The 25957-nt window shown below is 37.4% G+C and overlaps 4 protein-coding genes across 6 annotated transcripts; 3 read left to right on the top strand and 1 right to left on the bottom strand.

Moving 5' to 3' along the window:
- The first annotated feature begins 853 nt into the window (after nt 1-853).
- LOC117921197 (exosome complex component RRP43) lies at nt 854-7001 on the top strand. Of its 3 annotated transcripts, none has more exons than XM_034839018.1 (9): nt 854-1204; nt 2225-2414; nt 2511-2560; nt 2732-2801; nt 2894-2999; nt 4612-4678; nt 4922-4997; nt 5648-5946; nt 6612-7001. In XM_034839018.1, exons 2-9 carry the CDS (start codon nt 2255-2257, stop codon nt 6693-6695), a joined length of 912 nt encoding a protein of 303 aa, XP_034694909.1. In that variant the 5' UTR covers nt 854-1204; nt 2225-2254; the 3' UTR covers nt 6696-7001. The 3 variants fall into 3 exon arrangements, with proteins under 3 accessions (XP_034694909.1, XP_034694908.1, XP_034694907.1); XM_034839017.1 differs by having other exon boundaries at nt 2191-2414; XM_034839016.1 differs by having other exon boundaries at nt 855-1204; nt 2218-2414.
- Nucleotides 7002-8279: 1278 nt separating this feature from the next.
- LOC117921196 (magnesium-chelatase subunit ChlH, chloroplastic) lies at nt 8280-13890 on the top strand. Its single transcript, XM_034839015.1, has 5 exons — nt 8280-9924; nt 10287-10369; nt 10897-12699; nt 12795-13271; nt 13360-13890. The coding sequence occupies exons 1-5, from the start codon at nt 8520-8522 to the stop codon at nt 13735-13737; spliced, it is 4146 nt and encodes a 1381-aa protein (XP_034694906.1). The 5' UTR covers nt 8280-8519; the 3' UTR covers nt 13738-13890.
- Nucleotides 13891-14987: 1097 nt separating this feature from the next.
- On the bottom strand, nt 14988-19893 carry LOC117920541 (probable glycosyltransferase STELLO2). The gene is made up of 3 exons (XM_034838141.1): nt 17926-19893; nt 15882-16008; nt 14988-15717 (listed from the first exon to the last, which is right to left on the bottom strand). The coding sequence occupies exons 1-3, from the start codon at nt 19614-19616 to the stop codon at nt 15247-15249; spliced, it is 2289 nt and encodes a 762-aa protein (XP_034694032.1). The 5' UTR covers nt 19617-19893; the 3' UTR covers nt 14988-15246.
- Nucleotides 19894-21247: 1354 nt separating this feature from the next.
- Nucleotides 21248-24050, top strand: LOC117921310. Its single transcript, XM_034839170.1, has 5 exons — nt 21248-21345; nt 21442-21646; nt 22439-22779; nt 23174-23240; nt 23743-24050. The coding sequence occupies exons 1-5, from the start codon at nt 21248-21250 to the stop codon at nt 23749-23751; spliced, it is 720 nt and encodes a 239-aa protein (XP_034695061.1). The 3' UTR covers nt 23752-24050.
- The last annotated feature ends 1907 nt before the right edge of the window (nt 24051-25957 follow it).

The raw sequence follows: 25957 nt of genomic DNA, 5'->3' as shown, positions 1-25957 counted from the left end.
TTTAATATTTTAAATTTTAAGTATTATAAATATTATAATTATTTTTAAAATTTATATTAAATGCATTCTTAAATTATGTTTTGTAGTAATTTTAAAAAACATTTTTAACTTTTTTAATACACTATAAACACTTTTAAAAATCATTACTAAACATACTCTTAAATTGTGTTAAATAATGAGTTTAGGAAGTGTTTTAACCTAAAAAGTGTATTTGAAAAAAAAAATCATTATTCCACATAATTTAAAAAACACACTCCAAAATCATTTATAATATTAAAAATTTTATTCTATTATTTTATGGAAAACACTTTATAGGTGATTTTTTTTTCTAAATATTTATAAATAAAACACTTTCATTAAAAATACTTTCAATATAAATATCGTGAAGTATGTTCTTAAGGGTGATGGTTAAAAAATCTATATAAAAGCAATGCTAGACATTGTTAACAAAAATGCTATTTCCTAATTACCCAAAATTAGCTTTAATATAATCATTTACATAATTTTTCAATAGTAGGTGTGGAATTTTTTATTATAGAATCCAAAAATCCGATAGTAATAACATAAGAAGAAAAGTCAATTATTGAATTAGATCTATAAAAAAATAATTAATTGGTTAAAAGAATTTAAAACATTTCATATTTCCATCTAAAAAGAAACATATTTTTTACATAAATATTCTTTTAATATATTGATTATTTATATGCATTTTAAGGTAAGAGTGTTGTCATTTTGGTTAATAAGTATTTTTTAGGGCTAAAAAAGGTTGGGGGTTAGATTTATAAAATGATGATCATTTCATTCATTTTAATCAAATAGCACATAAAAAAAAAAAATAATTTGGAGAAAATGTTTCAGGAGGAATTGTAATTTTACAACGATTTAGAGAAAATCAAATATTTTCTTCCTTCAAATGAAAAACCCTGCAAAGCAAATTCATTCATCTCAATTTAAGAAGAAATTGGGGGATTAAGACGGAGCCTCGATTCAAATTTGGTGAGTATGGGAATATAATTTCGTTATAGCATATCGGGGGCAAACACAAGGCATTGGAGGACCAGTCGTGGACCCTCTCTCATTCAACAAGTGTCACTCCAGCTTCAGTGTTGTGGCAGCGGCGGAGCACCAGACGCTATAACCCGTTTCTTGGTTTCTTCTCCGATTATCATTTAGGGTTGTTCGTAGGACTTTCTCTCTTCTACAGGTATTGATTCTTCCATCTTCTGTTTGCCTTCTTTTAATTCTCCGTTTGGGTGGTTCGAAGAGCCATTGGTGTTTGTTTCAATGTGCAGATTTTCCCTGAAGACATTTTTTTTTTTTTTTTTGCAAAATCTTGATTTTCTTTTTCCGGGTTCTTGTGCGGTCGATGAATGGTTTTGTGGGTACACGGTAAGACAAGCCTGTGTTTGTTGAAAAGAATCATTGGGAGAATCAAAGCGTGGGTTTGGCAATATTGGATAAAAATCAAAAGAAAACGATCAATATTTTGGTGATGGGGGTTTAGACACGATGAATGGTTGTGTGACTTTCTTGCTCAGGAGATGAATGGAAATGAGTTCGATGACATTTTGTAGCTAGATATGGAATGCTAAATTCATAGTTGTGCTGTTGTCATGAATCACTTTCGAGTATTGTTTGGGGATTTGGAAATTGGCTATCAGGGTTTATTCAATTGGGGACGAGTATCATGCACCTAGTGGGATGTTGATATGGTATTGGAATTGGTCCCATGTTTGGATTGACAGGAAAGGGTCACCATGAAAAGAAAAAAAAAACAAGAGAATTTGATTAATTTAACTTCCGAGTGGCCTCAATGACAAACCTATCAGATTTACTCTGGAAATGGCTACAGTGTTTGCTGCACCTAATATGATTTCATTCACTAAAATGCCAGCCACATAGTCAGTCTTGCAGTATCATGTTATGTTATTGAACTGTATCCATGTCGTCTGATCTTTAGTTTGTTAAACGTTGAATCATGAATTTTTTGCCTTTTACTTTCCTTGCTTTTAGTGCTTAGTAGGATACAGTAGCTGGTAGGTTGTTCTAAGTTGATATTTTCTTGTATCTTATAATTTTAATTTTTGAATGAGTAGTAGTTGTTGTTTTTTGGGGGAGGGGGTGGTGTTTGTAGATGTAATTTCAATTTGACAACTGTTTTTTATCAATGAAAGTAATGCATTTGTTTAGATTTCTTAAACTGCTGTTATTTTCAAGCCTCAAGGTAGTCTTGGGGAACAAGACATTGAAAAAAATGGTGTCTGCAAATGTCTCTGGGGACCTGTCATCAGAGATGGAGGTGGATGCTTTCAGACGCCTCTTCCCTCTTCGCTATCATGAACGCTTTCTCCTTGATTCCATACGCCCTGATGCCAGGCCACTTGGAAGAGCTAGAGATACAAGCCTTGCCCTTGGTTAGTTGAAGCTTGCTTTAGCTAAGGAAAATATGCATTTCTCCACTTCTCATTTTTTGCTTAAACTGAATGCTTTTCATAATCCTTGTCATATAGGGGCTGTTGCTTCTGCTGATGGATCAGCACTAGCAAAGATTGGTTGCACTGTAAGTGCCTTTTAGCTCTCTCTCTCTCTCTCTCTCTCTCTTTCACACACACACACAAGGCATGCATGCATGCTCAACACAATCTCTCTTACATCCACATGCATTGCACTATAGAGTTTTGTGTTTGGTGGATAAATGATTCAAAGACTTTTATGTTTAAGCCTTGTACAGACCATGTTGGCTGCTGTTAAGATGGAGGTCATGACACCACCCAAGGAGTCACCTGATGAAGGCTTGATCGGTTAATTATCATCAACTGCTTATTTTCTTTTCTTTTTGGTTCCCTGTTCACATTACTTTTATATGGTATCAACAGATTTCGTTTGTTCTCAGCTATAGAATTCTACATGCCTCCAATTTGTTCTCCACTTGTCAGGCCTGGCAGGCCAGCTGAGGAAGCTCCAGTTGTTTCAAAGCAATTATCTGACACTATTTTAAGGCATGTCAATGTTGTCACTTCCTTGTTATCTCTTAATTTCTCTCTCCAATGTGTACTAACTGAGAATTGTGATTTTTCAGTATTCTGAGTTCTATTTGTTTTGTGAGAGGTTTCGATAGCTTTTATTTGTATTTTTATCTTTTATTTTTTATTTTTTGCCTTATGCATTTAAGAATATCTATCTTCATATCTTATGCATATTTTGTTAGGGAATGGCTATTCTAATTTCTAAGTCTTCGACTTATTAATTATGCATCCAACCAAATTATATGTGAGAGCCTTCTAGTATATACAACAAAATGAGTGTCAATACAGGGGGGGGGGAAATTACAAGGAATGGCTATTCCAAGTCTTCGACTTATTAATTATGCATCCAACCAAATTATATGTGAGAGCCTTTTAGTATATACAGCAAAATGAGTGTCAATACTGGGGGGGGGGGGGGGGGGGGGGGGTGGTTTGGGGGTGGGGAATTACAATACTACCTCTGTGTTGGTATATTTGGGCATTTTTGGGGTCCAGGTCCACATGGGACCATAACAAACGCTGATTTCACCAAGGCAGTGGTACCATACTGGGCAAGTGTTCTCAAGGGTATAGAGCTGCCAATTTATGTAATTGACTTGTGTAATCTGTATATGTGCCTGCTGTAGCTTGTTTGTCAGGTCCACTTATTAGATTATGGTAGTGAATATGTTAGTGGGGCTTCGTATTGATGGGAATTGTGTTGGTTAGATTTGGAAAATATGGAATATAATCAGTCATCGTTTGCTAAGAGATATAGCCAACCGTACGTTTTAAAAAAAAATGTAAACAGAATAAAAAACTGAAATATGTTATTCATTTCAGTTGCAAGTATTACATCATGCTTCTTTCTTGACAGCATAGTGCCATAGTGACACCAAAATTCATAAAGATGAATATTTGGTTGTTTTAGAAGACATATTAGCATATGACAAGTGGTTTAGCAATTTGGGATGATCTCATGGTGCCTAATGATTCTGGGTTCTGCTGTCCAATCATTAGCTTACGGCTATTGTAAAGATCTCATTGTTCACATGTGGGATTCTGTTTCTTTGTTTTGGATTTTTCTCTCTATTTAGTCTTCTGATCAATTTTAAGATAAGTTCTTTTTATACAAATTCCTAGACATCTAAACAGGTATGTAGAGTTGTATATTTTAATACTTCACTTATTCAGTTAATAGGATTTTAGTTTTGATTTCACTTTTTATGATTTGAAAATGTAACTTATTTTTAGTTAATTTTAGGTTGGACATTAATTCAATTCAATTAGGTCTTATCCCAATTGTTTAAGGTCAGGATGATCAGGTAAATGGGTGCAATTTATCTATTTAGCTCTTTCTGGAGCAATATTTCTTTTAGTATCGAATCACAGCTGTCAGGTTGTTTTTCACTACTTCAAAATGTCACATGTTCCTTCAATTTTGAAGCCTATTACTTTTTTTCCTCTTTTTTTTCTTTATTCCCTTTTTAAAAATTGTGTGTAGACTTGATGCTGGTTTCATGTGATAATCAGGATTCTCATATAACGATTACCATTTTCCAATGTAATTGTTGCTATGTTTTGAATGAATAATTGGATGTTGCAGTTCTGGCATGATTAATTTGAAAGAATTATCCTTGGTCAGTGGAAAAGCTGCTTGGATGGCCTACCTGGTAATGTTTTTTCACTTCTGGGTCCTTTTATTCTTATAAATTTTGGAAGCATGCTGTCAGCATAATTAGCATTTCAGACTAGCCTGCTCTCTTGAGTAGTTTTTGGCAGTAGTGGTTGGCTTCCAACATGTAAAATTAGTGACTAGTTGGTGCTCTCAGTGAGTGACTTTAGCCAAGTGTGAACATTGTGCATTTTTTTGTTTCTGTATTGAATGACAAAGAAATACATTTGGTATCTGGCAGGACATATACTGTTTGGATGCAGATGGTTCTCTGTTTGATGCTGCTTTACTTGCAGCAGTGGCTGCCTTCTCTCACTGTAAGATTCGCGCTATTTAGATTTTCATTGCTCTTTTTCATGGGTTTTCCCTTCTAGGGCCAGGCATTAAATACTAGGCCTACTTACTGGAAACCTGATCCACAGATTTTGTATGAGTAAATAGCAAGCCATCTTGGTTATTGGGATTTTTCTGCCTCATTACCAGTCAAGAAACTTGGGAACTTCTCCTGGCATTGTTCTCAACAAATTTTCCACTGTCTAAAATTTGTGGTAGAATTGGATGTTCCAAGATCACCTGGTTATTTTAATGTTTTATCCTGTAACAATCTCATGTAGGACTTGACTATGGTTGGGTCTGGAAATTTGTCGGCTGCATAAGCTAAATACAGAGTGCTTCTAGAGGTCTGCTATTCCAGGATTCTATTTGTTCTCCACTGAAAGTAGACCTTGTGGTTATAAACTTTCTGAAATTCTGTGTTAGCTCACACTCAGATGATATATAACTGAGACTGTTAATCTGCCTTTGAGGCCTCGCTCAATTGGCAAAGGGATGAGGAGGGTTTGTTCCAGGTTCAAGTCCCAATGGGAACAAAAATTTACCTATTAAAAAAAAAAAAAAAACCTAGACTGTTAACTTGTACCTTTTTCTTGCAACTGCCTTGATGATCATTAAGTTCCATGTCTTACAGTGCGGATCCCAGTAGTTTCTCTGAATGAGGAGGGAAGAGTAGTAGTTGTTTCTGAGGAAAATGAGGAAGGGAAGTCAGAGAAGGAGCCAGTCAATAAAGGGAAGAGGAAGCTCATGCTGAGTAGCTTGCCATTCTCATTGACTTGCATACTTCACAAGAATTACATCCTGGCAGACCCCACCGCAGAGGAAGAGTCTATCATGGAAACTCTTGTAACTGTGATTTTGGATTCATCTGGTCAGCTTGTATCACTTTACAAGCCAGGCGGACCAGTTCTTGCCTATGCATCAGCTGTGCAGGTCAGTGAATATTTGATCTTTTGATTGCATCTAAACCACTAGAACAACTGTGTAGTTAAGGGGGTGGCTCAAATATACCAATGTACTAAATGCTATACAATGATCCAAGATGCCGATTCCACAATCTTCTATGCTTAAACCCTGATGATTGACACATAGAGGTATGTATGAATATGGTCATCATGGTCGTAGAAGCCTTGTGCCCAAGGTCATAAAATCTATCTCTATGTCGTCTATTCCAGTCTTTGCAGGAATAATGGAATTCCTATAACAAAAATTTGAAGTTATTGGAGTGGGGCTAATTCTATATATGAGGGTTAAAGTTGGCTGGTATTTCAAAATTAGTAAAAAAAACTTGATGTTCGATTTGGTTCAGCTGTTAGGTACCAACTTCGTTGTCTTGGTTTATAGGACACATGATTGTTTCCAAAGATCAGATAGCTGCATGTATGATTATTGTTTGAATGGAGTACAGGGTATCATACCATCTTACTGAAGTTTGCAGAACACATTTTTTACAAATAAATTTTAATTTTATTTGATTCTGGTAGTTGTAATTATGTTTTTCTTAAGACAATAGAACAGCTCCAGATAAAAAAAAAAAAAAAAAATCAACTGAATTCATTTGCTAAGTGCTAACGGGTAAAAGGATGCTATGACTGCAGGACTGCATCGCACTAACAAGGCAAAGAGTGAAGGAGCTTAAGAGTATTCTGAATGAAGCCATTTCTGATATGGAGGTTGATTAGGTTCTCTGTCTATCTTAAAGAGGAAGCTTTCCCATTAATCGGCACATTTAGTAAGTAGCTGTTCTGTTGTTAAGTCATGTTTGTTCTTTTCGTCTTCCTTCAGTGGTGATACGTGGAGAAAGATCCATGGTAGGTGTTGCCAATGTGGTCAATTTTGGTTGTGTATGTGGGCGACTTGGTTCTCGGCATATTTAAGGCGGGTCAGAACATGATGATAAGAGATGGGATAAAATACGTGTTTCTATGTTTTTAATCCAATATTAGACCATTGCCTTTATTTGAACTATAAATCTCTTTTAAACCTCAGTGAGTTAGATGATTTCTACATAAGCTGGTAAGCTGCTTGCTGTAAGTTTTGAGCTGCTATAACAATTACTCTTTTGAGGGTGGGGAAGCTACGGGGCTAAGCTCTGGTCTTTGATGACTGATATTGGGTTTTGTTCAGGAGCTTTGTGATTCAACTCATCTGTTTTGGGCTTCCAGTTATCCGGCAACTTAGTTCTCCTTATTAAAAATAAAAGTAGTTGAGCTTGTTTGGTGAAGTTTTAGAGAAGAATTTTCAAAAAACAAATTTTGAATACATTTTTTATAATTGTTTTTGAAGCAAAATTTTGTTTGAGAACTTAAATATTGTACCTTTATGTATAATGCAAAAGGTTTCATAATATTTCATACATTTTTAATTATTGCTTAAATAATTCTGCAAAAGATAAACGAAAACACTTCAAATTTATTTTCCAAACTATTTTCATGAATGGTTTTCAAAAGGCTCTTCGTAATCTAAGCCGAATCGATCATTTTTAGTGATGGGAAAATTAAGATTTGATTCGGTTCAAACAATTGATTGGATTGAGCTTAATTTGGGTTTTAAATACCATTCATTTTTAAAACCAATTCCTCGCTTGCAAATTGAAAATGCAGCACATTACTTAGGGACTTCTCACAGACATTGAATTGCATTCGACCCCCTCACAGTGATGTCGTTTTCACTGAAATAGACCACTTGTTGAACTATTATTTTCACTGAAATGTTCACGGATTATGCTTTTCGCTAAAAGGAAAAAAGGGTATGGGAACTAAACCTTTTTCTTCCATGAATCTAACCAATTGATGACATTCATGATAGACATTTAAGTCTCCTATTTACCATTCCTAACATAATCAGCAAAATTATATATATATATATAACATTTTAAAATTTAAAAAAAAAAAAAAAATTGTTACAAAGGCTCAAATGAGTGAGGAAATTGGGATTTTATGTGGGACGTCGGTGGGGAAGTTACTTGGCCGAAAACTAAGATACCTGGTCCCATTGGGGACACACAAAATATCAGACCCTTTTCACTCTCAGACACAAACTCAAATATTAGTTGAAAAAAAAATTTAAAAAATATTCTCTTATATCTTCACTCACGATGCCACTTTTTGGGGAATCCCATCAGCCAATGGGGAGTCAAGAAACTTCATCAGAATGTCCTCAATAGATAGACTAAGCACACTCCTCCTTCGTTTCTCCTCCTTGTCTCTCTCTCACTCTCTCTTCCCCGCAAGCCAAAACTCAACCTCAAACCCTTGTTGCCACGTGTTCCTTGTTCCACCACTAACTGAAAAAACAGACTGTTGCTCTCCTCTCCACAAATATAAACCCACAACCTTCCCCTCCAAAAGAGAAGAAGAAGGAAGGAGAAGAAGAAACAACACTGCAACGGAGGCAGATTCATTCCAATTGAATTAATCTTCCAAAACCATCTCCCTTTCTTTCTCTTCGTTCTCTCCATTGAAGAAACAGAGGAGTGTTGTTGAGAGTTCAGGGGTTGGTCATCAATGGCTTCTTTGGTGTCTTCCCCATTCACTTTACCCACCTCCAAAGTGGACCAACTCTCTTCATTCTCCCAAAAGCATTACTTTCTTCATTCTTTTCTTCCCAAGAAAACCAACCAAGCCAACTCCAAGTCCTGCCTGAGAGTGAAATGTGCCGCAATTGGCAATGGCCTTTTCACCCAAACCACCCCCGAAGTCCGTAGAATTGTTCCCGACAACGATCATGGCCTCCCCACAGTCAAAGTTGTGTATGTTGTGTTGGAAGCTCAATACCAGTCAGCCCTTACGGCCGCTGTCCAGACTCTCAATAGCAAAGCCAGGTATGCTTCATTTCAAGTTGTGGGTTACTTGGTTGAGGAGCTTCGGGATGAAGCTACTTACAAGACTTTCTGTAAAGATCTTGAGGACGCAAATATATTTATTGGGTCTTTGATTTTTGTGGAAGAGTTGGCCTTGAAGGTTAAGGCTGCAGTAGAGAAGGAGAGGGACAGGTTGGATGCAGTCTTGGTGTTCCCTTCAATGCCTGAAGTAATGAGACTAAACAAGTTGGGTTCTTTTAGTATGTCTCAGCTTGGGCAATCGAAGAGTCCCTTTTTTCAGCTCTTCAAGAAGAAGAAGTCCTCCGCTGGGTTTGCAGACAGTATGTTGAAGCTCGTGAGGACATTGCCGAAGGTTTTGAAGTACTTGCCTAGTGATAAGGCTCAAGATGCTAGGCTTTATATACTGAGTTTGCAGTTTTGGCTTGGTGGGTCCCCTGATAATTTGATGAATTTCTTGAAAATGATTTCTGGGTCTTATGTTCCAGCCCTGAAGAGGACTAAAATCGAGTATTCAGATCCGGTTCTGTTCTTGGATAGCGGTATTTGGCATCCTTTGGCTCCTTGTATGTATGATGACGTGAAGGAGTATTTGAATTGGTATGGAACTAGGAGGGATGCTAATGAGAAGCTTAAAGGCCCAAATGCGCCTGTAATTGGGCTAGTTCTGCAGAGAAGTCATATTGTTACTGGGGATGAGAGTCACTATGTGGCTGTGATTATGGAGCTGGAGGCAAGAGGAGCTAAAGTGATACCGATATTCGCGGGAGGGCTGGATTTTTCAGGCCCAGTTGAGAGATTTTTGATCGATCCGGTTACTAAGAGGCCATTCGTGAATTCAGTGGTCTCCCTGACTGGTTTTGCTCTTGTTGGGGGGCCAGCGAGGCAGGACCATCCAAGGGCTGTTGAGGCATTGATGAAACTTGATGTTCCTTACATTGTTGCATTGCCTTTGGTGTTTCAAACAACTGAGGAGTGGCTGAATAGTACTCTGGGGCTTCACCCAATTCAGGTTGCCCTGCAGGTTGCTCTTCCAGAGCTGGATGGAGGCATGGAGCCCATTGTTTTTGCTGGCCGGGATCCTAGAACAGGCAAGTGAAACTTTTACCTTAGTATTTCTGCTTTAATGTTTGTTCCATTTTCAGTTGTTTAGAGCTTTTAGTGGGATGGTTTATAGCTGTCTGTTTGGTCTCTTTGCCTATTATTATCATTTGCTAGTACGGTGGTTCAGTGGCTCTTCCCTCTATTTGATGCTCTGTTTTCTGTCCCACTATTGTCTCTGTCTCCACAGACACACATCATGCACACTCAAATTGCTAAGATGCACGAGACTATTGTTGTCCGTGCTTGTGATTTGTTTGGCTAATAAAATTGAATTTTTGTTTGCAATTGGTTTTATGACAATGTGTTTGGAAGCTGATCTATGGAAGGGTTAAATGCAATGTGAATGCAGGGAAATCGCATGCTCTACACAAGAGGGTTGAGCAACTCTGCACCAGAGCGATCAGATGGGCTGAACTTAAAAGGAAATCAAAGGTATTTGCCTTTCTACTACAGACTTGGCAAATTACATGTTATATTTCCTGGGTATTGTAAATTTTCTCAAAATTAAATTAACTTGAATGCCGCCCCTCTCCTCCAAAAAAAGAACTAAACTCTGTTTAAACTTATGAATTATGTTTGATGATGAATTATATCATCAATGTTAATATTTCACAGTTTGACAGAATGAAAGATTGGACTTATCTAAATGGTTCAACTAGTATTTTGTTTCAATTGATTTACCATACCTTTATGGAACTTATGAGTATTGATATGGTTTTCTATCTTGATTCTTTTTTAATTTGCTTGATGTGGAATTATGAAAATGAGATAAGACTCTATAACATTAGCCCATAAAAGAGGGACTCTATAGAACAATCATGAGCACCAAGAAGGTGTCGGTACGCTGTTGAATTATAATTTAGTTGGTTTCCATTTCTCCTGTTTGGTTCCTTGTGAAGAACTGACTTAAACAAATTTTGAGTATGTTTTTCTGAGCCTGTGATCATAAATATGTGCAGGCAGAGAAGAAGCTTGCAATCACTGTCTTCAGTTTCCCTCCAGACAAAGGAAATGTTGGAACAGCTGCATACCTTAATGTATTCGACTCCATTTTCTCTGTCTTAAAAGAACTCAAAAGGGATGGTTACAATGTTGAGGGCCTGCCGGAGACCTCTGAATCCCTGATTGAAGATGTGCTTCATGACAAAGAAGCTAAATTCAGCAGCCCAAATCTCAATATTGCTTACAAAATGGGTGTCCGGGAGTATCAAACCCTTACTCCCTATGCTACAGCATTGGAAGAGAGCTGGGGAAAGCCTCCAGGCAATCTAAATTCTGATGGGGAGAATCTCTTGGTCTATGGAAAACAGTATGGAAATGTCTTCATTGGGGTTCAGCCTACGTTTGGCTACGAGGGTGATCCTATGCGGCTCCTTTTCTCCAAATCTGCTAGCCCACATCATGGGTTTGCAGCTTACTATTCTTTTGTTGAGAAAATTTTCAAGGCCGATGCTGTTCTTCACTTTGGCACTCACGGGTCACTTGAATTCATGCCTGGAAAACAGGTTGGAATGAGTGATGTTTGCTACCCTGATAGTCTTATCGGGAATATTCCCAATGTTTATTACTATGCAGCTAATAATCCATCTGAAGCCACCATCGCCAAGCGCCGGAGCTATGCAAATACCATTAGCTATTTGACTCCTCCCGCAGAAAATGCTGGACTTTACAAGGGACTCAAGCAACTTAGTGAGCTTATCTCCTCGTATCAATCTCTCAAAGACACGGGTCGTGGCCCGCAGATTGTGAGCTCCATTATTAGCACAGCTAAACAATGCAATCTTGACAAGGATGTGAGCCTTCCTGATGAAGGGGAAGAAATCTCTGCAAAAGAACGAGACCTTGTGGTTGGAAAGGTGTATTCTAAAATTATGGAAATTGAGTCCCGACTTTTGCCTTGTGGGCTACATGTCATTGGCGAGCCTCCATCTGCAATGGAAGCTGTTGCAACACTGGTTAACATTGCTGCATTGAACCGTCCTGAAGAGGGGATTTCATCACTCCCAGCTATATTAGCTGAGACTGTTGGAAGAAATATTGAGGATGTCTATAGAGGAAGTGACAAGGGAATACTGAAGGATGTTGAGCTTCTTCGCCAAATCACCGACACATCACGTGGAGCTGTCTCTGCCTTTGTGGAGCGAACAACTAATAAGAAAGGTCAAGTTGTTGATGTAGCTGATAAGCTGACCTCAGTCTTCGGGTTTGGCTTGAATGAGCCTTGGGTTCAATACTTGTCAAGCACAAAATTTTACCAGGCGGACAGGGAGAAGCTTAGAACATTGTTTGCATTCCTGGGAGAGTGTTTGAAGCTGGTCGTGGCAGATAATGAGCTGAGAAGTTTAAAACAAGCTTTGGAGGGAAAATATGTGGAGCCTGGTCCTGGTGGTGATCCAATTAGAAACCCGAAAGTGTTGCCAACAGGAAAGAATATTCATGCCCTGGATCCACAATCTATACCCACTGCAGCAGCATTGCAGAGCGCAATGGTTGTGGTGGATAGGTTGCTTGAGAGGCAGAAGGCTGACAATGGTGGAAAGTACCCTGAGACAGTTGCCCTTGTGTTGTGGGGAACGGATAACATTAAGACTTATGGGGAGTCACTGGCTCAGGTCCTGTGGATGATCGGTGTGAGGCCAGTTGCTGATACCTTTGGCCGTGTCAACCGGGTGGAGCCGGTTAGTCTCGAAGAGCTTGGAAGGCCTAGAATCGATGTTGTTGTTAACTGCTCAGGAGTCTTCAGAGACCTCTTCATCAACCAGGTATAAACCCTTTCCATACTCTCTGTTACCTTTGATCAGCTATGTTAAATTCTCTTTGGTGATCATTTGTGCCTCAACATTTTCTCTTTGTTCAGATGAACCTCCTTGACCGGGCAGTGAAGATGGTTGCTGAGCTAGACGAGCCAGCAGACCAGAACTATGTCAGGAAGCATGCACTAGAGCAAGCTCAAGCCCTTGGCATTGAGGTTCGAGACGCTGCAACCCGCGTCTTCTCCAATGCATCAGGCTCATACTCATCCAATATAAATCTTGCTGTTGAGAATTCCTCATGGAATGATGAGAAGCAGCTGCAAGACATGTACTTGAGCCGGAAGTCCTTCGCATTTGACTGTGATGCCCCTGGTGCAGGCATGACTGAGAAGAGGAAGGTCTTTGAGATGGCTCTAAGCACAGCTGATGCCACATTCCAAAACCTTGACTCATCAGAAATCTCACTCACTGATGTGAGTCACTACTTCGACTCAGATCCCACTAATCTAGTGCAGGGCCTAAGGAAGGACGGCAAGAAGCCTAATGCATACATTGCTGACACAACCACAGCTAATGCCCAGGTGAGAATTATCAGCATTATCGTATAATTCTCTTATGCTGATCATTCCTTCTCTTCAGCTGGGTAAGCTCAAATTTGTTACGCTGCAGGTGAGGACACTTTCTGAGACTGTCCGGCTTGATGCTCGGACCAAGCTGTTGAACCCCAAATGGTATGAAGGAATGATGTCAAGTGGGTATGAGGGCGTCCGGGAAATCGAAAAGAGGCTGACAAATACAGTTGGGTGGAGTGCAACCTCAGGCCAAGTTGACAATTGGGTCTATGAAGAAGCCAACTCGACTTTCATTCAAGACGAGGAGATGCTAAAGAGACTCATGAACACCAATCCAAATTCTTTCAGGAAGTTGGTGCAGACCTTCTTGGAGGCCAATGGAAGGGGGTACTGGGAAACATCAGAAGATAATATTGAAAAGTTGAGGCAGTTGTACTCAGAAGTGGAGGACAAGATTGAAGGAATTGATCGGTAAATTATGAACCAACTGTTATAGAGAAAATCGAGTGCAAATAACAACATCAATTTACTTGAGCTGTCTTTCTTGTTGCTTTGTAGGATGGATAGATGTAACTTCCACAAATATTTGGAATATGAATTTGTTTTCCAGTTTACCTCTTTGATTTAATTCGTTTTCAGGGCCCTGTCTCTCTTCTGTGTGAAGTTTACTTGCCAGATTCGGTCCCAAAGCCTCATTGTCATCACGATGATTAGCATTATTTTAGTTGTATGTTTTAATTACCATGAAAAGCTGGAACAATTCTGAAGCTGAAACTGGTAGCAACTAGAAACCCAACACCAATAGAGAAATAATCATCAATGTACTTTGAATCTCTTTTTAATTCTTTTTTATGCTTGCAAGTTAGGTCTGAGGAGGCTTGATCCATGGCTTCTTGTTGATGCAAGCAAGTTAGAAAATTCCACGGTAAGAAAAATTAAAAGGAAAAATATATATATATAAAAATATATTTATATATTACTTCAAATTCATTTAACTTATTTTAACTACTTCATATAAACATTAAATAATTTAAAAATTCACAAATTTTTAATTAATTTTAATTATATTTGATTTTTTTTTTATTTTCTATAATAAAATCAAATATAAAAAAAATTATTTCTTTTACCACTTTTTCATGAGTTATCTAAGATTTTCTAGGTTGAGATTTGAAGTTTGTTCAGATTGTGCTGAGCAACAATTGATCCTTGATGTGCTTCAAGAATTTATGTTCTTGCATTGCACATAAGTGTATATACAATACTTCCATGAGAATAAGTTTCATATTTGAATGTCCAAAGAACATTTTGTTCCAAACAGTATTTTTAAAACATTGTTAAAACATAATAAAAATATTTTAGAAAACAATTCTCAATTATTTTTAAGAATAAAATTCATTTTGGGAACTTAAATATAAAAATAGTTTTTTCGTTTTTGGCTTTTTTCCATGAAGGGATAATACATTTACATACAACATAAAAATTCTTACCACAGACAACATCTTAAATTTATTCTAAATTTATTTTTAGAACAAATTCTCTTTTATGTTAAACGCTTATTAAACATGTTCCCTTTCCTGTTAAAAACAGTTTCAAACACATCCTTACATTCCATACTTTTTTTTCTCCCCTTATATTCCCATGCTTCTTGAGAACAAACACATATCCGAGTCAAAGCCAGCTTCCAATTTCTTGCTCAGTATGAATCCCAGTCATTTGAGGAATAAATTGGACTGCCAACAAAACATTTTTTTTCATATACCCACAAACTAGTGGAAAAGGTAACAATTCTTTTTGGAGGAGATCCCCAACCAGTAAATGAATCATACAAGGTAATCTACAAAAGGGAAAAGAAAATAGGAAACCTCCCCCACCCCAGGAAAAAAGAAAAAAATTACAGAACTTGGTGTAACAACTAACAAGGTGGTACATGTTCTTTCTTCCTTTCTCTTGGGTTTGCCCCTGAATCAAAAACCTCTCTTTGCCTTCAAACTAACTCCAGCAGAAGAAGGTCACCTGCTGCCATGATTCTAATCAGCTTTATGAACTCTTGCTCACTTGACACATTCCAGGGGTGAACAGCTGGTACTTTGTCAGAATAAAATGTTGAGGAATTGGTAGAAGATGGGTTTTCTTCATAAATCATCCTACTAAGAACTGGGTCAAAATTCTGAGGTGAATCCATTGATAGAAAGAACATGGGTATTGCAACCTTGTGATGGATTTCCAGATTGTCCACTAGATTAACAAGCTCGGTAAAGTCAGCAATGAAGCGCCGAGGAATGTAAAATACATCAGAGCTGCATACTGTGAGGAGCTGGTCACTGTTTATAGTTTCCTTGTAATTGACTTGGAAGTGAACTGGCATCATGCTGACTACTTTCTTTACCATATCAGCTTGCTTTGAAAACCAATCTGAGTTGCCACTGGTCGAAACAGTTGACCAAGACTTGGATACCTGAACGCCATTGAATTTGAGAGTTAAAAGAGTTAAGTGATTATGTTGGTTATTGGCAAATGGCAATAAAATAGCACAAGTTCCCATGCATGGCCAACATACATACTCTATAAACCTTTGAAAAATACCCAGTATGTGGAGAGAGTATTTGAAACTCATATTACCTTGTCTGTAATCCACAGATTGCTCTTGTCTGCTTGCAGCAAATTCCAGTAATTAAGAATGGTATTGTCCTGAAGGAATAAAAAACCTTCTGCGCTTGTAAAGCGAGAAAATATATTGAGCAGTTGCCTGAAAAGCAAAATTAGACAATATTATCAGAAAGAAGAAAAGGGAAAGTGTGAAAAGGCTTAGCAAAATTTCAGATGAATGGTATGGGGTAGCTACAACAATACAGAAAGAACTTTTCCAATGCCACATCAACCGATTGGTTTTCCATCACTATCAACAACAACCTCATGCCTAAAGCCACAAGAAATTGACAACATAACAACCAAAGCTTGTGAGAAACTTAAATTTAAAAGCAAGCAACAACTTAAAATTGACATTATCCCTAACCAGAATTTAGATGGAAGAAATTTAAAGTGGAAAAATATAAGAAAGCAACACCTAAGGACTATTTATTACTAGGAAAAACTAGATCCAAATTTTTTTTCTAGAAAACCTACACTACCTTCTCTACAGCAAAAGCAGAAAGTGCTCACTTTTTCTAGTTTTAGAGGGAAGCTTCCCAGGGAAATCCACTTCTCATCCTTCTAATTTTACAAAAGTAGTTTAATAGCACTGCAAATGAGCATCAGCACAACCTCAATAATATATAAAGCCGTGACGTTGTCCAACCACTTAATTTTGAACTTTTGCCTACTTCTATTGAGTATGTGAACCATAACCAAGTCAATACAGTTCAGTTCTTACAGCCCAAGTCCATGGAAGCAGTGATTTGGAACAAAGGGGTCTCCTCTTACTTGATGAAAGCCGCCTCTTTTGCCTGGATGAGATCCCTAAACCAACCTCAGATGGTGCAGTATATGGCTATCAAGACAAGTAGACAACTCAGCTAGGGTATTGGTAGTAATAGTGGGCATTATGCTGAACTATTGTATGACTATATAAAAGCCATATTTCAACTCCTGTGTAATGGCTAATAAGGACAAACCTAGCCATATTCTGTCACCTAACATAACACCAGTTTGGAAAAACTACCTCCAAGAGAATAAACTGTGGTAACCCATCCCACCTTCAACTTTGAGAACATTTAAAGAGGAATTTTGAACTTATCACTTATAGCCATTACCAAGTAATGATGACAACTACTGCTTATAATCTAGCATGTACTTTCCTGCCCCCCTGCAACCCAGCAACAATCACAATATCTACTCAAATTCATAATTTCATAACTGATATGTAACATCGAAAGAGTATTTTTTTTGGGGGGTTCATAGGCATGTACCATCTAGAGTTGTCATATTCATAAAGGTTAAATTTAATTCTTTAGACAACGAATGTGCTTGATTGAAGAAAATATGCTTGAACTAGTAAGCTCTCAAGTTTACTCCATGGCAGTGTGTTCAAACATCTCAACTTTTGCAGCTATAATTTTTTTATATATTAATGTCATAGAATTATAGTATCACATAACATAGGCATGTCTTCATTCTTCTTTTTTGCTTCTGTAAATTATAATTTATATCACTTCTGGAATGAAAGAAGTTAAACCAAAAGTCAAAAAATCTTCAATATAGATAAATTAATAAAGTAGGCTCAAGCAATTATAAAGTGACAAAAGGACTATTAGTGCAAAACCCAGACTAGACCATTGTCATATTTATATTTACTCGTCAAAAATCATTTTGGCAGCCAATGTCCAAATTTTCCCATGACTTTTGCTATGTGCATGGTTTAGCCATGCCCAACAATATTTTTTCCTAATATTGTGATTGACAGATTATCTGAGATTAAAGTATACCTATATCTTGAAATGTAACAATCCATACAGAATATAATGCCAGACTATCCTCCAACTTCTAATCCCTTCTCCTCAATTATCTAAAAGAATGAAACAAATATACACATTTCTTGTTTCTGATTAAAAAAAATAAATTATCTAAAAGAATAAAGTAAAACAAATTCAGAATCTAAACTAGATGCCGTGTCACTGACAGTGAAAATTTAGTTGGAAGGTAAAGATATGTGATAGTAACAACTTACTTGTATACAAAGTCCAAGCGCCCTTCTTCAACAGCAAGATCTGCATTCTTCTGCTCTGACAAAATAACTACAGTTCTGAATATCCTGCCATAAAGCAATCGCCACTCCAGTGCAGTACGTTCCACAGGCCCACTGCAGAACATGATAAGCACTACATTACCAAAATTCTTCCTCCACCGAATCAAACTCCCAATCTCGTTATTCACCACCCCTGTTTCCTCAACTCCGAGATGGACTGATGGTAGTTTTTGAGGAATAAACTCCTTCCGGTCCCCATGACCAATGCTTGCCCTTGGTCGATCCAATTCTAGTGACATTAGCCTTGGTTGCTGGTACCCAACGGCAAGCAAGTCCTGAAGCCAAGCAGCCGTAAACTTCACATCCTTCTCAGTCCAAAATCCCTCCTCAGCCATAACATAACTTAACTCCAATATCTTCTCGAACAATCTATGTTTACTTGACCTCCATGAAACCAAGAACTTGAGTAAACGACCTACATTCACATGAAGATCTTTCTCTTCCGAAAATGGGTATGATTCAATTCTATCATATCGATGAACTGTAGGGGGATAAACCACAACATACCCACCAATTTCCCACAAAAGCCTCTGTCCCCAGTAACCCCTTAACACATCAGAAGCCATTGTACTAACAGAAACAGGAAGCATCAAAGCCCAAAATGCTGAAGAATGATAAAGCGTATTGAAAGAATTAACGGGCACCATTGTACCTTGAGGTAAGGCCACTTTGGGAGCGTGCTCATCAAACCTAATATCAAAGGCCTCCAAACCTGGTTTTCGGGTGAAATAGAACACTGAATCAACATCAGGGAGGCCATTTGAAATTCCCTGCTGTATAAATTGCTTGCCACCAAACACCTCAGTGTAAAATTCTTCATGCCCAATCTCGCCTACATTTTCCAATGGCAATCCCCTCGGCCAAACCGACCGCTGACCGAAATGAATATAGGGATTCACAATGGTCCGATTAGGGTTTTCGTGACTATATTGCAGTATAATATCTTGCCTAGCACCCTCACCAATCAATTCTACATCGAAATGCTTTCCGAGATCGTTATCAATCACGTCCCCACGATCATCAGCATCAAAGATCTTCTTTGCGCCATGTTGGATCGCGAAAAGATACCCAACATTTTTCCTAACAAAGGAATCATAAGGGAGGTGATCCACTACCCGAAACCCTAAATTCGCCTGCTGTTCTAAAGACAAAAAGATCGCACCTTTGAGGCTCCAATCTGAAGGCGTCTTCGAATTGCCAATTGCGAGGACCTGCCAGCCCTTAATCTTCACGAGTTTCCGAAGCGAATCGGTCGGATAATTCGACACCGAAACAAGAATCCATCTCTCGGATCGAAAATTCGCGTAAGGGGACTTATCTGAAACGAGCGCGACTGAATTCCAATTAATTTGAGGGAATTCGATCTTCTCAAGGCTCTTCGCTTGGGTTTCGTAGGAAACGAGAGCAGCGGTGTCGGCGACGTTGCGGAGGAAGAAGAGAGCTGCGACTGTGGCGATTAGGAGCGAAATGGTGACGATCTTGTAGAGGTTTTCGGAGAACCATGTAGAGAAATCGAGGTTTTTGGGCTCAGTGAAGCGATCTGGGTGTAGAGAATGAAGCGCTCTGATATGGGCTTTTGGTGATTTCGGAGTTGAACGATCTTGGACCAACATTGAATCCCACGAACTCAAAACCAGCCTCACACTTCTCTTCCCTCTGTCTTACTCTTAGCTTTACTTCAATCCTTTCCTTTCAATCTCCCTCGTTTTCTCAGCCTCCAAATAGAAGACCCACACACACTCTCCCTAAAAAGAGTAGCTGCCGACAGGTGGTGGGGGTGCCTTAAGCTTGAATTTAACAGCAACAACCAGCTGAGTTTGGTGGTAGTGTGGTGTGGTGGGGCATCTTCATATACAGATATACCTATATTCTTCTCTATGATTTCTCCTTTTTCCGATCTGCATTTTTCCTTTATTATATACATTTCTTGGGATTTATTCACTACCAGTATTGACAATGGCAGGTCAAGCTTCTCTTTCAATGAACTTCTGGCTGAAAGCTGCTCTTCTTACGTGGCAGTGGGACCCACAACCTTAAAAAGACGCTCCGAAATATGAAACGTAATGGAGCCTGCTGCTTGGATCCCAGGCCCAGACTCCCAGTGACGCGGTTCTCCTTTGGGCACACCCTCACAACTTGATAGTCAATTTCACTCATTGATTTAGATTATAATTGTAATTCATTCAATTATAATGTTTTAATCAAATGATTATAGATTGATTGGTACATGATTAGTCTACTTCATACAATTTGGTACATGATAATAGATTGATTTGTTCGACAACCATTTTTGGGAAATAGTTCTCCAGTGGAATTTAAATGAAAAATAATAATTTTATTAACTTATTCTCTTAAGATATTATAGAATTATCAAAATATTATTTATTTATTTAATTATTATTCAAAACACAAAAAACTTATTTTAAAATAAATTATTTAAAAATATATTTAAAGTTTGTCTAAAAAAATTTCTAAGTTAAAAACTGTTTTTTAAGTCTTTAATAAAAAATTACTTTAAAAAATATTTTGCAAACCAACACTTAAATTATAATTTATATTCGAGGTTTATCCTATTTGAGTTTGAATAGGTAGAAATAAAACTAGAAAAGAAAGTATAGTAGAAAATCAAAGAATATAATAATAATTATTATATTGTACTAAATTGATACCTATCAAGAAATGAAATCTAAAATTAAGATTAAATTAGGATATAAGACAAATTTGGGTATCAAGTAATGAAATCTAAAATGAATACGTGGCACGTTCCGATTTGACACCTTAACAAGCCCCTTCCATCAAATTTAATATTTAATAAATTTCAACTAAAGCATTTTTAAAAATATCAATATAAAGATAGAAGAGTATATATTTAACTTATATAAAAATTTCAAAAGTACTATTATTTTTATATAAAAAAAAACAGAAAAATTACTACTTATATATAAAAATATTATATTTTATATAGAAATTACTACTTTAGCCTTTTTATAATGCAGTGATGGATACATATAGAATGTCGTTACAAAAATATTTTAAAAGCTAACTATTTTTTTGAGACAATTAAAATATCTGATTATTATGTGAGCCCCGCCACAGTGAAGCAGCAGCTTGTGCATGTAGGGGAGAGCGGTGTCTCGTTTCAGGAAACAATAAAACCGTTATAGAGAGAGAAAACAAACAAAAAAAGAAGAAGGAAAAATTTTCAAATGTTTTGAATCAACCCGCCTTTTTGATAACAAAATCAATGGAAGAGTTTCCATGTCCACTAGAACGCACTGCTGCTTCAGCTCTTCTCCTGCTCTCTTCATCCACCACCACCACATCGCCCTCTCTCTCCCCAAAGTGATTTTGATTTTAAGCGAGTTTTGGATTTAAATTCATATTTCGATTCTGGTTATTATTCTCTGATGATTTGTGTTTTTTGTAATTGCTTTGCAGGCTTGATTTTGAGGACGAACCGAACAAAGATGGAGGAAGCAACAGCAACAGTGATGATAGTGGGAAGCGGATGGAGAGCGTGGTGTTGAGTGATTCGAAGGCTTGTTCTTCGCCCCTGAGTAGCGATGGTTCGTCTGAAGAGATCCATGCTCGGCGGCTCAGAATCGTTGCGGTTGTGGCTTGGTGCAATGAGATGAAGCTTAAGGTGATCTGTTTTCTCTGTTTCTCCGTGTCTACTGAGTTTTGAGTATGTTTCCATGAAAATTGAAGCTCAAAGTGATTGAGCCTTTGTGCATTTTTTTACCTACATTTTATTTTCACTCAGTCGAATTTGCTTTCTGATCTTAAGCTCTGACGTTTTTGAATTTGGCTTCCTTTTTTGATCGATTTTCCTTAAATTTGCATAGTGATTTCTCTTCTCCTGAAGTCATTTTCATGAGTTTTGATTCGTTCTTCAATTCTTGATCGAGTATGCTTGGTTTTCGTTTGATTGAATTTTTGAATGGTTTGCACCTCACTTGGTCCATTTGGAACTTTTGTATTTTGAATTGGATGAATGAAGCTCAACGCGCTCTGATTTCTATCCAATTTGGTTTATTTGTACTTGCTTTCTGCTCAATCTCACGTCAATTGGCGTATTGATTCATTTTCTTCTTACCTAAATTTAATAATTCTAAATCTGAGTTCGTTGTGTGGTAATTTTTTTTAAAATTAGATAAAGTTCAAGGCGATTGAATCACTCTGTCCCTCAATTGATTTTCTATAGCCTAATCTCCTATATGGCTATATATTTATGATTCTTAGCAATAGATCTGATAGCATACTCGAGCATTTGAACTAAGCTTTTGCTTTGTTGGCATGTTCCGAGTATTTTTCTTCCTTTGGCAAGCAAAAAATGCATTGATTTTAACTCTTACACAGCAATATAATATTGTCATGATGTGGAATCGTTCACATAATTTTATTGATACTTTTTGGAATATATGAATTTTCTCAGGTTGTGCGAAAGAGTCGCTCCAAAAACTACCGAAGCTGCCATCACCGGAAAATCACGTCTGGAAATCCCGCCAAGATGGCTTCTGGATCTGTGTCGGAGAACACAGAGGTTTCGTGCTTGTCAAGTGGTTCTAGCGCTCGAAGCCGATACCCCAGCGGTGGAGTTGGAATTGGAAAGGCTGGGCTGAGCAGTGGAGATGTGAGGGGGAAGCAGCTGGGCTCGGTTCACATGCGGCGCCGAGGCGAGGCGATTTTGAGGTTGTTATCTGGAGGGTGTTCTACTGAAGTCAGGATCCGTCGAGTGCTCGGTGACAGTCCTGACACCAGCAAAGCTCTCAGAATGTATTTTCCCTCTCTAAGCCAATAACATCATGACACATCAACATCTGACAGGGACATCTCACCAGTTCTCATTTTAGAATTGGATTTTGAGAGCACAAGAGATCAGCACGGTTGGATGATTTGGACGATTGACTGTACCAAATCTTGCGATAGTGGAAACCCCAGTGCAGATCTGACGGTCCAAATTATTTGACATGCTGGCTCTATATGTCTCATGAAATGGAGGTTTCACATCACTTTTAACGTGGTCAATCAGAATGAACTGGACATACCAAGTTGGGCCAAATTACTACCAAAATGACCTTGATCAAATTAATTAAGTGGTGAATTTCGTTAATTCCCTATGCTGATTATCATTATGTGACAAAATGACAATGACGTTGTCTTTGTGCAGGTTGTTAAAGCTGGAAGAAGTCAAAAGAACTGGGGAAGGAGGCAGGCAGGACCCCTATATTTACAGGGTAATGGGCTTTACAGGTTGAATTGAACATACCATCAAACCCTTGCACTATGCACCGAAAACTTGGGTCAAATAACATTGGACCTAGTTCTGTACTCCACATCTCTCATTATGTTATGCTTCCTCATGAATTCTCCACCATGCTTATTCAGTTCATGTTTAATTATGAACTGCAAAACTAACCGAGGAGGCATGACATGGTGATCATTCCAAGACAGTATAGTAATGTGGAAGTGGCATGACCCAACCACAGTGAGGGTCGTATAGACTACAGACCTGATTTAGAAGTATAGCAGGTTTAAAAATAGTGGGTCTGGGGATGACAACAAAAATTAAAGGTAAAAACCAATGGGAGACTGCTATACTTAGGCACGCACTGAAATTTTGTGCCTAATAGCGTAATATAAATGAAATGGACATGCAGTGATATAAAACATTGAAATGGTCATATAATTTGGAATCTTTATTTGTATATGATCCTAACCGTGCGGTATTTTCTGCAGATAGCCTAATAGATTTAAGGAGCTAGACCCGGCTGGACCGGGTCATATATAGAGTTTGGATGGTCGCTATGCTAGGGACACAATACTGTAACCATTTTATTTTGACGGAAAGGTAACACAGAATTGACACAATACTGTAACTGAGCATATACCTTCGTAGTTTACCACCATTTTGTTCTGCATGTTTCCCAGAATTAATTTCCTGATATATAGGGAGGTTTTCTATAGCAACATTTTACTCGGACATGTACAATTCTTATACATTGACACAGTTCATGTCAAAGTTTAATAGAAGTTTACTTCTGTCACACAGCATTTTACTGGTAGCTATTTTTCTCAGAATTCTACAGTGAGAATTTCTTTTCTATCATCATATTGAAGTATTGATAATCAGAATGAAAAAGGAAAAACAGAAAATCCATGTCAATGGCCATTGAAGTTAGAAGTCTTTTGGTCATGCATTCACATTAGATTTCTAGTTGAAGAATATAGAGTTAATGGCTGTATGCATGGTTGGAAGAGAAAGAGGAAAACTAAGGAGCCTGCTGCAAATATTTAAGCTGTTGGAATGCTTAATTGAATGTGTGCAACTAAACCAAGCACATCAGGGTTGAGGGTACCCTTTCTAACATGATTAATCACAGTGATATACCTGTTCAATAAGTCCTAATGCGTTAGAATAGCTTAGATTTCTTCTAGTAAGCACAACCTCTTAGCAGAATCCTTTAAAAATAGAGTTATTTTGGAGTGACATTGAGAAGGTTATAAACCTTTCTAATATTTAGAAACGTTATTTTCCTATAAATTAGGTGTCCAACAAAGTTTTAAAAATCATTTTTAAAAATTTGGGGAATCACTATAAATAATTTATGGACAATTATTTGTTAGATGACTCTTTTAAGAATCATTAAATACCATATTATCAAAAGGTTTTTTTTTTGTATTGTTTTTATACACAAATATTGAATGATTCTTCTTCAAAAAGAATCTCTAATGAAAGGATTACTAAAAAAAAAAAAAAGTGCTACAAATGAAAAATATCTTAATAAGAATAATGCCCATTGGACTCTGAATGTCTATGAATCTCTTCTATGTCTCTTTGAAATTCTAGTACTTGGGGCTAGATTTCAAGTTCTCCTCGTACTCAATTTGAAGTTCCATTCCCTCTCCTTTCATCGTATATAATAGGATAAAATATGGATTGCTCTAAATTATCTCGCTTTTTGCTGCTGCATACAGCAGAAGCAATCGATGTTGGAGATTTTGGACCTCCCCTGGGTAAGAACTTCGCGGTTCTCCTCTCTTCTCTCATATGGTTAGAAGCAGTGGCTGTGAGTTTAGATCCAATATTATTTTGTGTTCATTGTCTCCACACAGAACTTTTAGTTGCTACTCACTGTTCAAACTGCATATCCTCTTGGATTAAAAAAATTGTAGGAAAAGGATAAAAACCTTTTGAATTTTGGTTTTTTTTTTTTCCTTTTAGCGGTATAGGATCTAAGAAAATCAATTTTTCTATTCAATTCGACCTAATCATATAATAATTTAGGTTAGTTGAACCAAGTCAATTTTTATACATATCTATATTGGTACACCTGTCCTTTCAAATATCTCACGCCTTTTTTGCTTCATATCACAGCAACCCACCCAATCCCTTTCGTTCTAATTTTGCCCCTTTTTATTTTTACTAAAAACTTCAAATCATTTTTCTTCCTTGTGTCTTGGATTGTTGTTATCTTGCTTTCATGCTTCCCACGAACACTTTTAGGCAAGCAAGTCTTATTGTCTGGATCATTAAAATCAACTTGGCTGGCCGTTTGTCGCCATCAATGGCCAGCTAAACAATCTGTCTCTTGTCTCTTGATATGATCTTTTGCTGCACTGAACGTGACCACAAAAATTTATACAAAATAATAAAAAAATAAAAATCAATGGAGAAGGTGAAGCAACCGCCAGAGCCTCCCAATTGCTTTCAAGGTACTGCTAACTTATTGCGCTTTACATCCCATTTTTATACTGCCATATGTTCCACAGATAAATTGCATGAAGGCCAGTGGCACAAAGTCTATCATTTGTTTTATCTGACCTAATTATAATAATGTAAGGTTGGCCTCACCGACAATGAAACGGGGGAGGGCTTAGACGTTGTTTTCTATATCTATAGTTCTTGCTTTTATGACTTTCTAGTATGACGATTATTATGACATTGACACAT

This window comes from Vitis riparia, chromosome 8 (genome assembly GCF_004353265.1).
Source record: "Vitis riparia cultivar Riparia Gloire de Montpellier isolate 1030 chromosome 8, EGFV_Vit.rip_1.0, whole genome shotgun sequence".
Taxonomy (NCBI): Eukaryota; Viridiplantae; Streptophyta; class Magnoliopsida; order Vitales; family Vitaceae; genus Vitis; species Vitis riparia.
The sequence above is the reverse complement of the archived record's forward strand: the minus strand, read 5'-3'. Positions and strand labels throughout refer to the sequence as shown.